Source organism: Budorcas taxicolor, chromosome 11, assembly GCF_023091745.1.
Source record: "Budorcas taxicolor isolate Tak-1 chromosome 11, Takin1.1, whole genome shotgun sequence".
Lineage (NCBI taxonomy): Eukaryota > Metazoa > Chordata > Mammalia > Artiodactyla > Bovidae > Budorcas > Budorcas taxicolor.
In genome coordinates, this window is record NC_068920.1 from 127,247,923 (window position 1) to 127,260,683 (window position 12,761).

The window sequence follows — 12,761 nt, forward strand, 5'->3', positions numbered from 1 at the left end:
TTTTCCAGTGGTCATGTATGGATGTGAGAGTTGGACTGTGAAGAAGGCTGAACGCCGAAGAATTGATGCTTTTGAACTGTGGTGTTGGAGAAGACTCTTGAGAGTCCCTTGGACTGCAAGGAGATCCAACCAGTCCATTCTGAAGGAGATCAGCCCTGGGATTTCTTTGGAAGGAATGATGCTGAAGCTGAAGCTCCAGTACTTTGGCCACCTTCATGCGAAGAGTTGACTCATTGGAAAAGACTCTGATGCTGGGAGGGATTGCGGGCAGGAGGAAGAGGGGACGACAGAGGATGAGATGGCTGGATGGCATCACCGACTCGATGGACATGGGTTTGGGTGAACTCCGGGAGTTGGTGATGGACAGGGAGGCCTGGCGTGCTGTGCTTCATGGGGTCGCAAAGTCGGACACGACTGAGCGACTGAACTGACTGAACTGATAGAGAACTAGACAATCACTCACAAATAAGATTATAAGGGAATCAGCAAGTTCCCTGTGCAAAATTACCTTCACTTCTTCCCTATCACATTTCCTGAACTCTACCTGTACATATATATTTGATGTGGAACACTACTCACTACTCCCTCCCCAAGGCGATCTACATTAAGTCATTATCATCCATTACACTTTAGAGTGAAAATATGGGATTATTTTCATTTGGATTCCAAGTATGAAAAAAGCCCCTGAGGAAATAAAAGTTATGATGGGGATAAAGTGAAGATAATTCTAAAATTAGAAGGAAGGCTGCTGCCGCTGCTAAGTCGCTTCAGTCGTGTCCGACTCTATGTGACCCCATAGATGGCAGCCCACCAGGCTCCCCCGTCCCTGGGATTCTCCAGGCAAGAACACCCAGACAAATTACCACACTGGGCAAGAAAGGGACAATATAAGGGCATGTGGAATTAGGTATGGTAATGCCAGAGAGAGGAGGCTGAGATATGGAAGAGGAATCAGAAAGAAGTTGGAGATGAAGGCAAACTTCATCCACCGTGATGGTTGATTTTATATGTCAATTTGGTTGCACTAGAGTGCCCTGATATTTGGTAAAATATTATATTCTGGATGTTTATATTCAGTGGACTTTGAGTAAAGCACATTGCCTTCCATTACGTAGATGGGCCTCATCCAGTTAGCTAAAAGTTTGAACAGAACAAACACTGACACTCCCGCCTCCAAGAGCTAGAAAGAATTCCCCAGTGGAACTGGAGTTGGATTGCAACTTCAGCTCTTCCCTGTCTCCAGCCTGGAACACATCCTGCATGCTTTGGACTCGCTAGCCTCCATGACTGCATGAGCCAGTTCCTTCAAATGAATTTCACTCTCTCTCCCTTCTTCCCTCTCTCACTTTCTCTCCTCCTATCGCGCCTATTAGTTGTTTCTCTCTTTTCCCCTCCGTCTCTCCCCTCTCACCCTCTCTCTCCCTGTCTGTCCTAATAGTTCTGTTTCTCTAGAGAACCCTAATACATCCAAGGTTGATCTTACTGATTTCCTCAGTGTGAATATATGTATTTATCTTAAATTTCTAGAGAAAACTCAAACTAGCTGAAGAAGGGGATTTATTGGCTAACGTAATTGGAAGGACAGAGATGCACAGTTTCGAGTACATCTATATCCAGGGACACAAACTATGTCAGAACTCTGTCTCTCTCTGTGACGTCGTGAAGGGAAAGACCCCCCACAGCTCTGAAATCACATATTTCCAGCTTGCAGTCCAAGGGGACAGAGGTTACTTCTCCATCCTCATTCTTTATATTCTAGGCAAGGGTTCTGATGGGTCTAGTGTGAGTCACACACCTCACTTCCATTGCAAAGAAGGCAGGACACGGTGATTGGACAGAGCCACATGGAGTCAGGAAGATGTAGAAGGTCTTAAAAGGAAAGGATGGAAAGAATGAGGGGACGCCAAAGACACAATCAAAAGATGTCCACTCCTCAGGCTTGAGGACAAACTTGAGGTACTGACTCCAACTAGAATGAACAATGAACACACTTCCCAATACTCCCCTCTAGCATGGCTCCAAATTTCCCCAGTAGGCAGAACCCGGGGCAAGTTTTCTACCTCTGCTAGAAAGAAACTCATTCTACTGCCAAGAAATTGTCAACAAACCGGACACCATGAGATTAACCAGGCCTGTCTACTATTTCTGTCCTCTAGGATGTGACCAGAGCCAAAATAAAAGTGGGCCATTCTAGGGAGCTGCCTAGAGCTGAAAGACAGCTAGACATGTACAGTGACGAAAAATACTGTTTTCTGGAGTTTCTTCCAAAAGTGGATTCTGCAGACTGTAAGCACCCTGTGGAATTGTCATTGATAATTCTGGGAAGCAGAGCATAAGGCTGAGAGTGTAAATTTATCCTCACAAAGGGATGTAAATTCCCACTGGACTGGAGAGCAGCTAGCTTCATATTCCTGCATTAAAAACTGTCCACCATATGCACTTCTTTGGCCCATAATGGTCTGGAGCAAATAACAGATGGAAAAGACGTTTATCCACTAGAAAGCAGCAGCTGGGGAGACGAGATGCTTTTTCCCTTCCCTGAGATAGGAATATTCAGGAAAGGTACATGGGTTCAATTCCCTAAAGGCAAAATAGTACAGTATTATGCAAAGGCTCTGCAACCAGAATGCCCAGGGGTCATGTTCCTGGCTTTTCCCCTTAAGTTCTATGGCAGTGGAATATGTACTTCTCTTCTCTGTGCCTCATGGAAACAATAATAGCTACCAGTCTCATACGATTAAATGACTTCATAAATACAAGGTGCTTACAACCATGTCACACAGTGAATGTGCAGTGGAAGTTTGCCACTTTTATGCTCATCATTCTGTTTAGGGCTTGTTGGGGCTCAAGGCAGGCACCTCAAAATATGCCTCAAAGACACATTATTTTGCATTCAAGTTACTTAAGAAATAGCCATTACAAGAGGGACTCTTTGACCCTCTCGTCTCCCTGAAAGCAGGAAATAAATCTTCCATGTGACAGGTACCCTTCCTATACTGGGAGGTAGGAAGACATCCTTATCTGTAGAGATAGGGAATTCAGACCAGGGGGTTATCTAAACAAACCTTGTCACTTCCTTTCTACCTTACTACCCAAGTCCAAACTTCTTCCTTACTAACTGAGCCTGTGTGCTCAGTCATGTCTGGTTCAATGCAATGCAATGGACTGCAGCCTGCCAGGCTCCTTTGTCCGTGAGACTTTACAGGCAAGGATACTGGGGTGAGTTGCCATTTCCTCCTCCAGGGAATCTTCCCAACTCAAGGACTGAATCCAATTTCCTGCATCTCCTGCATTGGCAGGCAAATTCTTTACATTGAGCCACCTGGGAAGACCTACTAATTAAGCACCCAAACTTAAATTTCTTTGTTCTGTATTTTGTCTGAAAATATAAAAGCTAACTGCTTTGGCCACTTCTTAGGTCGCATTGCTATGAGACTTCTATAAGAATTAAATTTTTTTCTTTTTCTCCAGCTAATCTATCTTGTATCAGTTTAATTATGTGTCCGCTCATAAGAACTCAAGAGAGGTGGAGGGGAAATTACTCCTTCCATGATAGGCTTCACCCTAATTTTGTTTAGCAAAAAATCCTCCAGGTGCTCTCTTTACTTTTGGCCAATAATCTCTGTCTCAAATACATACTGAAATGTACCATAAAGTGCTTTCAAGAATATTTCATGTAACAAAAATTTATACATTTTGAGGGGTTAATTTTTATTTTTGTTTTAGTGAAAAACAACTAACTAATGATTACTTTCTTTGGGGCTGTCTGGGAGGAGGAAATTAAATATAACTTAAACATTCAAAATGAAAAACTATCACCTGATTAATCTACACCTAAATTAATATTTGATTGAAAAAATATTTGAAAAAGTGGCTTAGTTAAAAATGTAAATTTGTTGTCATTTTAGGATCGACATTAGGGACTGTCTGCCACAAATAATTAAGTAGTAAAATTACTTACAAAGTTCTCCATGATTTACCAGGTTCTTTGTTAGAAGGCAACCAGCTTCAAATGAGAGAGTAACTGATAACAGCAGCTTTAACAAGAAAACCTTTTATCTCACATGATACTCTGAAAATGGGTGGTTCCTGGACTAGCTCAAAGGTCAGTAGAGTCCTCAGATATCCAGGTCTCCTTTTTTTTCCCGCTTCTTCTTTGCCATTCTTAGCAAACTGGCTTTTCATGATCACAAGCTGACTGTCAGAGCCTTGGACATCAAGTCTTCATATTACAGTGTACCTAGCAGGGAGGAATGGAATGGAGAGGCAAAGAGCCTTCTTTACATATAAACTTCCTTCTTTCTCAATCAAGGAAGACAATCTTTCCAGAACTTTCTAATAGACTTTCTCTTTCAGTTCACAGGCAGACTTGGGTCATGTATCCATACTTAAGAGGCTTCTCTGGTGGCTCAGCTGGTAAAGAATCCACCTGTAATGAGAGAGACCCGAGTTCAGTCCCTGGGTTGGGAAGACCCCCTGGAGAAGGGACTGGCTACCCACTCCAGTATTCTGGCCTGGAGAATTCCATGAACTGCATAGTCCATAGGGTCACAAAGAGTCAGACACGACTGTGTCCATACTTAGACTAATGACTGGCAAAGAAAAAAGGAGTTAAGATGTACTGAGTTAGACTAGTCATAATTTATCCCCTGGGACTGAGCTGAGACCTATCTTCCCTGGGCACAGGGCAAGCAAATGGTAACTGAGAAGACCTCTCAGTGAGAAGAAAGCCTCAGCATAAACTCTTTGGGTGAAAGAAGGGTGGGCAGCCAAGAACTTCTACAGCGTTGTCCACACAAAGCACTGCCTACCTCTGCCCCATTCCAGCTAAGGCCTTCCACTTCACATTCAAGTCCTACTTAGCCTCCTGCAGTTCCCAAATACATTTCACAGCTTCCAGATTCTGATTACAACACTTTGTGTGCTGAGAATGTTCTCCACCTTTCCTCCTTGTTCTTCATGGCTGTTCCGTTTTATAGAGAATCTTTCCGGTAACTTGGCCTCTCAGTTCTGAGTTCCTATATTCCAGTAACTGAATCTCCGACCCCCACTCAGCCACTTATTTTGTGGCCAGACCCAAGACTGATTAACTACATCTCCTCCACAATCTCAATTTCCTGTAGCTTCAGCGAAAGGGCAGGTTACTGTGCCTAGCTTACAAAGTAATTTCCAAAGTAAGTCTAACCTAAATTCATCTATAATGGCTCAGGAAACAAATTCTCGGAACAAAAATAAAAACTTGCCTTTCCAGCACTCACAACTGCTGGAGTTTTGTTTGTTTCCATCCCTATGTTAATTTCCATACTTTTGGGGGAGAAAGTTCCAAAGATCCAATGTACTTATGCTTCCTTTCCTGATACTGTCTATGAACTGCTGTCTCTGAATTCCTATAGAAAAATAAGAAGGTGAAAAAGTGAAAGTCACTCAGTCCTGTCTGTCTCTGCGACCCCATGGACTATAGTCTGCCAGGCTCCTCTGTCCATGGAATTCTCCAGGCAAGAATACTGGAGTGGGTAGCTGTTCCCTTCTCCAGGGCATCTTCCCAACTCAGGAATAAACCCAGGTCTCCCTCATTGCAGGCAGATTCTTTACCATCTGAGCCACCAGGGAAACACCATCAACAACAAGAGAGACGTGTCATTTGCTATTTGGGTCACCTGAAAAAAGTTACCCCTATGGTAGAAAGTTGTTGTTCAGTTGCTAAGTTGTGTCTGACTCATCGCAACCGACATGGACTGCAGCACACCAGGCATCCCTGTCCTTCACTATCTCCCGGAGTTTGCTCAAATTCATGTCCATTGAGTTGGTGATGCTGTCTAACCATCTCATCCTCTGCTGCCCCCTTCTCCTTTCACCTTCAATCCTTCCCAGCATCAGGGTCTTTTCCAATGAGTTGGCTCTTTGCATTATGTTAATAGAAAGATAACTGTCGAAATTTCTGGCATGGCACACTAAGGCAGTTTTTCTCAATTCAGCCTGCTCTCTTGTAATCAATAGAAATTTTGTCTACATTCTAGGACTTAGTTCTTTATCAGTTTTCAGCATTACGATTTTTTTTTTGGTCTTTCAGGGGGAAGTTACATGACACTACGTTGGGAGCTACTAGACAGATACCATTTTTTAAAAATATTTTATTTATTTGGCTGTATCGGGTCTTGGTCACAGGACTTGGGAACTTTCACTGTGGCATGCAGGCTCAAATGCTCTGTGGCAAGTGGGGTCTTAGTTCCCTGATCAGGTATCCAACTGCATCCCCTATGTTACAAGGTGGATTCTTAAGCACTGGACCACCAGGGGAGTCACTAGATATCATTTAAAAACTAACATTTTTTACTGTTTAACAAGGTAAAAGTTCAGTAAAAATAGTTTAAAACATCTCATAAAAAGTGAAACCATTTTAGAATATCTTAAGATTCTCCCTGTTTACTTCTGTATGTAAAGAGTAAATAAATCAGATTGGGGGTAGGGAATGTATTTTAAACTGCTTCACACATTATGCAAAGAAGGAACCATGAGAAATGAAGAACAAAAATAAAAATATCCCTGGATAAAATCCACGTGTACAGAAGATGATTCAGGATGTTATAAATAACTCATATGAGGTAAAGCAAACATGCAATATTTATATATCATTCTCTGAAGAAAGGACATATTTTATTAATCCTCAAGTTGCTTAGCAGATTAATAATAAAAGCTTAGTACATATTATCAACAAGTACAACTGCAGGGCCCACAGAAAACTCAAATGAGTTTAAGGTGAGTTTGCTTCTTTTTCATCTGATTCATCATCCATAACCTAAAAGAAACAAACAAAAAAAAGAGAATACAGAATTAAGGAGCAGAAATTGCTATTTTCATGATTTTAATATTACTTGCTTACCTAAAATGCTCTGCAACAATGCATACCAATACAGTAAGAATACATCTATCAACAGCCCCAAAGCACAAGATTTACATCAAAATCTGATATTCTAGCAACATAAAAGCAAACTGAATATTGGGTTCAGTTCAGTCGCTCAGTCGTGTCCAACTCTTTCCAACCCCATGAACCGCAATATGCCACGCCTCCTTGTCCATCACCAACTGCCGGAATCTACCCAAACCCATGTCCACTGAGTCGGTGATGTCATCCAACCATCTCATCCTCTGTTGTCCCCTTCTCCCGCCCTCAATCTTTCCTACTATCAGGATCTTTTTAAATGAGTCAGCTCTTCGCATCAGGTGGCCAAAGTATTGGAGTTTCAGCTTCAACATCAGTCCTTCCAATGAACATCTAGGACTGGTCTCCTTTAGGATAGACTGGTTGGATCTCCTTGCAGTCCAAGGGACTCTCAAGAGTCTTCTCCAACACCACAGTTCAAAAGCATCAATTCGTTGGCACTCAGCTTTCTTCACAGTCCAAATCTCACATCCACACATGACCACTGGAAAACCAATGCCTTGACTAGACGGACCTTTGTTGACAGAGTAGTGCCTCTGCTTTTGAATATGCTATCTAGGTGGGTCATAACTTTTCTTCCAAGGAGTAAGCGTCTTCTAATTTCATGGCTGCAATCACCATCTGCAGGGATTTGGGAGCCCCCCAAAATAAAGTCAGGCACTGTTTCCACGGTTTCCCCATCTATTTCCCATGAAGTGACAGGACTGGGTGCCATGATCTTAGTCTTCTGAATGTTGAGCTTTAAGCCGACTTTTTCACTCTCCACTTTCACTTTCATCAAGAGGCTCTTTAGTTCTTCACTTTTCGCCATAAGGGTGGTGTCATGTGCATATCTGAGGTTATTGATATTTCTTCTGGCAATCTTGATTCCAGCTTGTCCTTCCTCCAGCCCAGCGTTCCTCATGATGTACTCTGCATAGAAGTTAAATAAGCAGGGTGACAATATACAGCCTTGACACACTCCTTTTCCTATGTGGAACCGGTCTGTTGTTCCATGTCCAGTTCTAACTGTTGCTTCCTGACCTGCATACAGGTTTCTCAAGAGGCAGGTCAGGTGGTCTGGTATTCCCATCTCTTTCAGAATTTTCCACAGTTTATTGTGATCCACACAGTCAAAGGCTTTGGCATAGTCAATAAAGCAGAAATAGATGTTTTTCTGGAACTCTCTTGCTTTTTCAATGATCCAGCGGATGTTGGCAATTTGATCTCTGGTTCCTCTGCCTTTTCTAAAACCAGCTTGAACATCTGGAAGTTCACGCTTCACGTATTGTTGAAGCCTGGCTTGGACAATTTTGAGCATTACTTTACTAGCATGTGAGATGAGTGCAATTGTGCGGTAGTTTGAGCATTTTTTGGCATTGCCTTTCTTTGGGATTGGAATGAAAACTGACCTTTTCCAGTCCTGTGGCCAGTGCTGAGTTTTCCAAATTTGCTGGCATATTGAGTATAACACTTTCACGGCACCATCTTTCAGGATTTGAAATAGCTCAACTGGAATTCCATCACCTCCACTAGCTTTGTTTGTAGTGATGCTTCCTAAAGCCCACTTGACTTCACATTCCAGGATGTCTGGCTCTAGGTGAGTGTTGAGTGATCACACCATTGTGATTATCTTGGTCGTGAAGATCTTTTTTGTACAGTTCTGTGTATTCTTGCCACCTCTTCTTAATATCTTCTGCTTCTGTTAGGTCCATACCATTTCTGTCCTTTTTGAGCTCATCTTTGCATGAAATGTTCCCTTGGTATCTCTAATTTTCTTGAAGAGATCACTAGTCTTCCCATTCTATTGTTTTCTTCTATTTCTTTGCATTGATCACTGAGGAAGACTTTCTTACCTCTCCTTGCTATTCTTTGGAACTCTGCATTCAAATGGGTATATCTTTACTTTTCTCCTTTGCTTTTCACTTCTCTTCTCACAGCTATCTGTAAGGCCTCCTGAGACAGCCATTTTGCTTTTTTGCATTTCTTTTTCTTGGGGATGGTCTTGATTCTTGTCTCCTGTACAATGTCAGGAACCTCTGTCCATAGTTGATCAGGCACTCTGTCTATCAGATCTAGTCCCTTAAATCTATTTCTCACTTCCACTGTATAGTCATAAGGAATTTGATTTAGGTCATATCTGAATGGTCTAGTGGTTTTTCCTACTTTCTTCAATTTAAGTCTGAATTTGGAGTTCATGATCTGAGCCACAGTCAGCTCCCAGTCTTATTTTTGCTGACTGTTAGAGCTTCTCCATCTTTGGCTGCAAAGAATATAATCTATCTGATTTCGGTGTTGACCATCTGTTGATGTCCATGTAAACAGTCTTCTCTTGTGTTGTTGGAAAAGGGCGTTTGCTATGACCTCTGCATTCTCTTGGCAAAACTCTATTAGTCTTTGCCCTGCTTCATTCTGTACTCCAAGGCCAAACTTGCCTGCTACTCCAGGTATTCCTTGACTTCCTACTTTTGCATTCCAGTCCCCTAAATGAAAAGGACATCGTTTTTGGGTGTTAGTTCTAAAAGGTCTTGTAGGTCTTCATAAAACCATTCAACTTCAGCTTCTTCAGTGTTACTGGTCAGGGCATAGACTTGGATTACCATGTTATTGAATGGTTTGCCTTGTAAACAAACAGAAATCATTCTGTCATTTTTGACATTACATCCAAGTACTATATTTCAGACTCTTTTGTTGACTATGATGGCTACTCCATTTCTTCTAAGGGATTCCCGCCCACAGTAGTAGATATGGTCATCTAAGTTAAATTCACCCATTCCAGTCCACTTTAGTTTGCTGATTCCTAGAATGTTTATATTCACTCTTGCCATCTCCTGTTTGACCAATTCCAATTTGCCTGGATTCATGGACCTAACATTCCAGGTTCCTATGCAATATTGTTCTTTATAGCATCGGACCTTGCTTCTATCACCAGTCCCATCCACAACTGGGTCTTGTTTTTGCTTTAACTCCATCCCTTCATTCTTTCTGGAGTTATTTCTCCACTGATCTCCAGTAGCATATTGGGCAGCAAGTTAATTAAAACATTAGTCTCTGTTCCTTGCTCCAAAGGAGGTTTCCAAAAGCAGAGTCTCAGGTGGACATAGAGGACTATCATGATGAACTGGTATTTCCTAGCTCTATGACTAATATATAGAATTGACTTTTTTTGTTTTTATTTCGAAAGCATCTTATTTCCTTAAGCATAGTCCTAGGAAATATACCAAATTGTTATTGCAAAAATATGTATTAGAAAAATGAATCCCTAAAAAAGGTAAAGAAACTATACCTTTGTAGTTGCTAGAAAATATACTAGCAATTAATTACGTTGGTCTTACTCAGATAAAAGTTCATTTTAAACCTTAGAAAAATATGAAGATTTCATTTCAAGTAAGTTAGTAATGAATACTCGAAGGAAAAAATGAAAGGATTAGTATCTTTTCATGAGTTAATGTATTACTCAGATAATAAAAACCAACTCCTCTGGAAAAGAAAAGGGTTATATAAACCTAAGACTATTTTTTCTCTTAACCACACCTACTATAATTACAACCAACTCAGGTTTATAATCCTACTGCCAATTCATCACCCAACCCTGGACAAGTGAATAAAAACCTTCCTTTGTCAATCTAGCAAAGTGTTAACTATTTTTTTTAAAGGCATACAGAGGATAATGGGGCCAAAATTAATTTTTTTTAAATCTAGATGAATCTGGTTCTGATCTGAGACAATCAATTCCCTCATAGTTTCTTTTGGGCTGAATAAAAAATGGATATTTACTTTCAAGGAACTGATATTTTTATACCCAATCTCAGCAACATCCAATCAAAAAAATTTTGTCAATCAACTTCTATTTTAGGGAAAATATTCCTAAATTTGGAATAATGTTTCTAAATATTTAATGATGTAAACAACATGTACAACACACAAGGCTAAGTGTTACAGAAGAACACAGAGACCTAGGTATGATTATAACTCTCTGAAGGAACTTATCCATTACCAGAAAGCTGAAACAGACACACAGAAGCTTTGCACCAAAGAAGAGCTTAACTCCAACCGAAGAACTAATATGAACTTCAAAGGGGAGATGGCATGTGTTGTACCACGGGACAGGTTTAAGTACTGCCCAGAAAAGAGTGAGTCTCACAGGAGCTGAGAGATGATGCCCTCTCCTTAAAGGCACAGAATTACCTGAAGCATTTTTTCAAATTTTTAATTTCCATATACTCTTTCCTTCCTTGATAATCGCTCTCCAGAAGGCCTTGCCTCTTGGTTGAGAATTACTGAAGTAAAGGTCACTATTACTGCTGAGAAAAATACTGGTACTATATTCCTTAGATATCTTTGGGCAGGATAAAAATGTCAACATCAGGCTATAAATAAAGCTCTAAAACTCTATCTATAATTGTACCTTGTACAACAAAGTATGATTCTTTGAAGGGCTTCTTGCCTGCATGTTTAAGAACAAGAAGTATTTAAATGTGAAATAGTGGAGGGGCTCCCCTCGTGGTACAGTGGATGAGAATCCACCTGCCAGTGCAGGAGACACAGGTTCAATCCCTGGCCCGCGAGGATCACACATGCAGTGAAGCAACTACATCTGTGTGCCGCAACTACTGAGCCTGTGCTCTGGAGCCTACGAGCTGCAACTACTGCAGCTTGCATGCCCAAGAGCCCATGCTTTGCGACAAGAGAAGCCACCGCAATGAGAAGCCCTGTGCACCAAAATGAAGAGTAGCCCTTGCTCATTTCAACTAGAGAAAGCCCGCACACAGCAACAAAGACTCAGTGCAACCAAATATTAATCAATCAATTAAAAAGAAATGAAGTAGTAGAGCTCTTCCACTAAAGACTTGTAAATGTCACCTATAAAATTCCATGATGTTTCCCTTTCATAATTTTTCTACAGCCAGAACAGCAATATGCCCTCTATTTCCCAAGTACAAAATGAAAGTGACTTATTTAATGTTAACAAACTGTATTGTTAGAAAATAAATGAGGCAATATTTGGAAAACTGCTGAGCACATAGCAGGGAATTATTAACACTAAAGATAATTCTCAAAGAAGGAGCCTGATAATAATGGTAACACAATGATATAGCAGTTGAAGAAAATGTCAGGTCATGAATTTCTTTTCTTTCCAAAAAAATTCATTTTAATATTAAATCTAAACTGTCATACAATATTGGCATACCTGTTCTACGCCTTCTACTTCTGGAATATAAAACTGTAGCATGTTCTGAATTCCATTTTTCAGAGTAATGATTGAACTGGGGCAGCTGGTACAAGAACCTTGGAGTTTCAGCTGTACGATGCCATCTTCAAAGCCTTTATAGATTACATCTCCTCCATCTTCCTGCACAGTTGGCCTGTAGACACAGAATATTTGCTATATATTTAAAATAAAATAAGTTTTTATTGAAAAAACTTAATACAACATAGAGCTTAGATTTTATATTAATAAATTCACAAAGTTAGAGCCACTTTTATAAACAAGAATAACAACAGTTAGTAGCTAGTCTCATTTGTAACTTTCAGATAAAATGCCAATACATTCATACAAGAACTTTATCTGCTTATTGCATTTTAATCTTGTTCATCATTTACGATTTCAAATTTCCTAATAATTATACTGATTACCTAAGATATACTCATTCACTTCTTTTAAGTAAATGGAGGGAGACCAACATGTGCTGGCTTTTTTTTTTTTCCAGTTAAAACTTTTCATTGAAATATAAATAATTCAAAAAAATGCATAAATCACATATGATCAATTCAGTGTATTTTAACAAACTGAACATATATATGTTCTAGACCAAGAAACAGAACACTGGAGCCCCAGAAG

The 12,761-nt window shown here is 40.4% G+C and overlaps 1 protein-coding gene across 1 annotated transcript in view; it reads right to left on the reverse strand.

Annotated features, from left to right (window-relative positions):
* Nucleotides 1–6,147: 6,147 nt before the first annotated feature.
* The window catches only part of NFU1 (NFU1 iron-sulfur cluster scaffold), a 28,516-nt gene continuing 21,902 nt past the window's right edge, over nt 6,148–12,761 (reverse strand). The window contains exons 7-8 of the mRNA XM_052648895.1: nt 12,111–12,285; nt 6,148–6,796 (exon numbers count right to left, since the gene is read on the reverse strand). Of these exons, the coding sequence (XP_052504855.1) occupies nt 6,752–6,796; nt 12,111–12,285 (220 nt within the window). The 3' untranslated portion in view covers nt 6,148–6,751. The remainder of the gene's footprint in view (nt 6,797–12,110; nt 12,286–12,761) is intronic.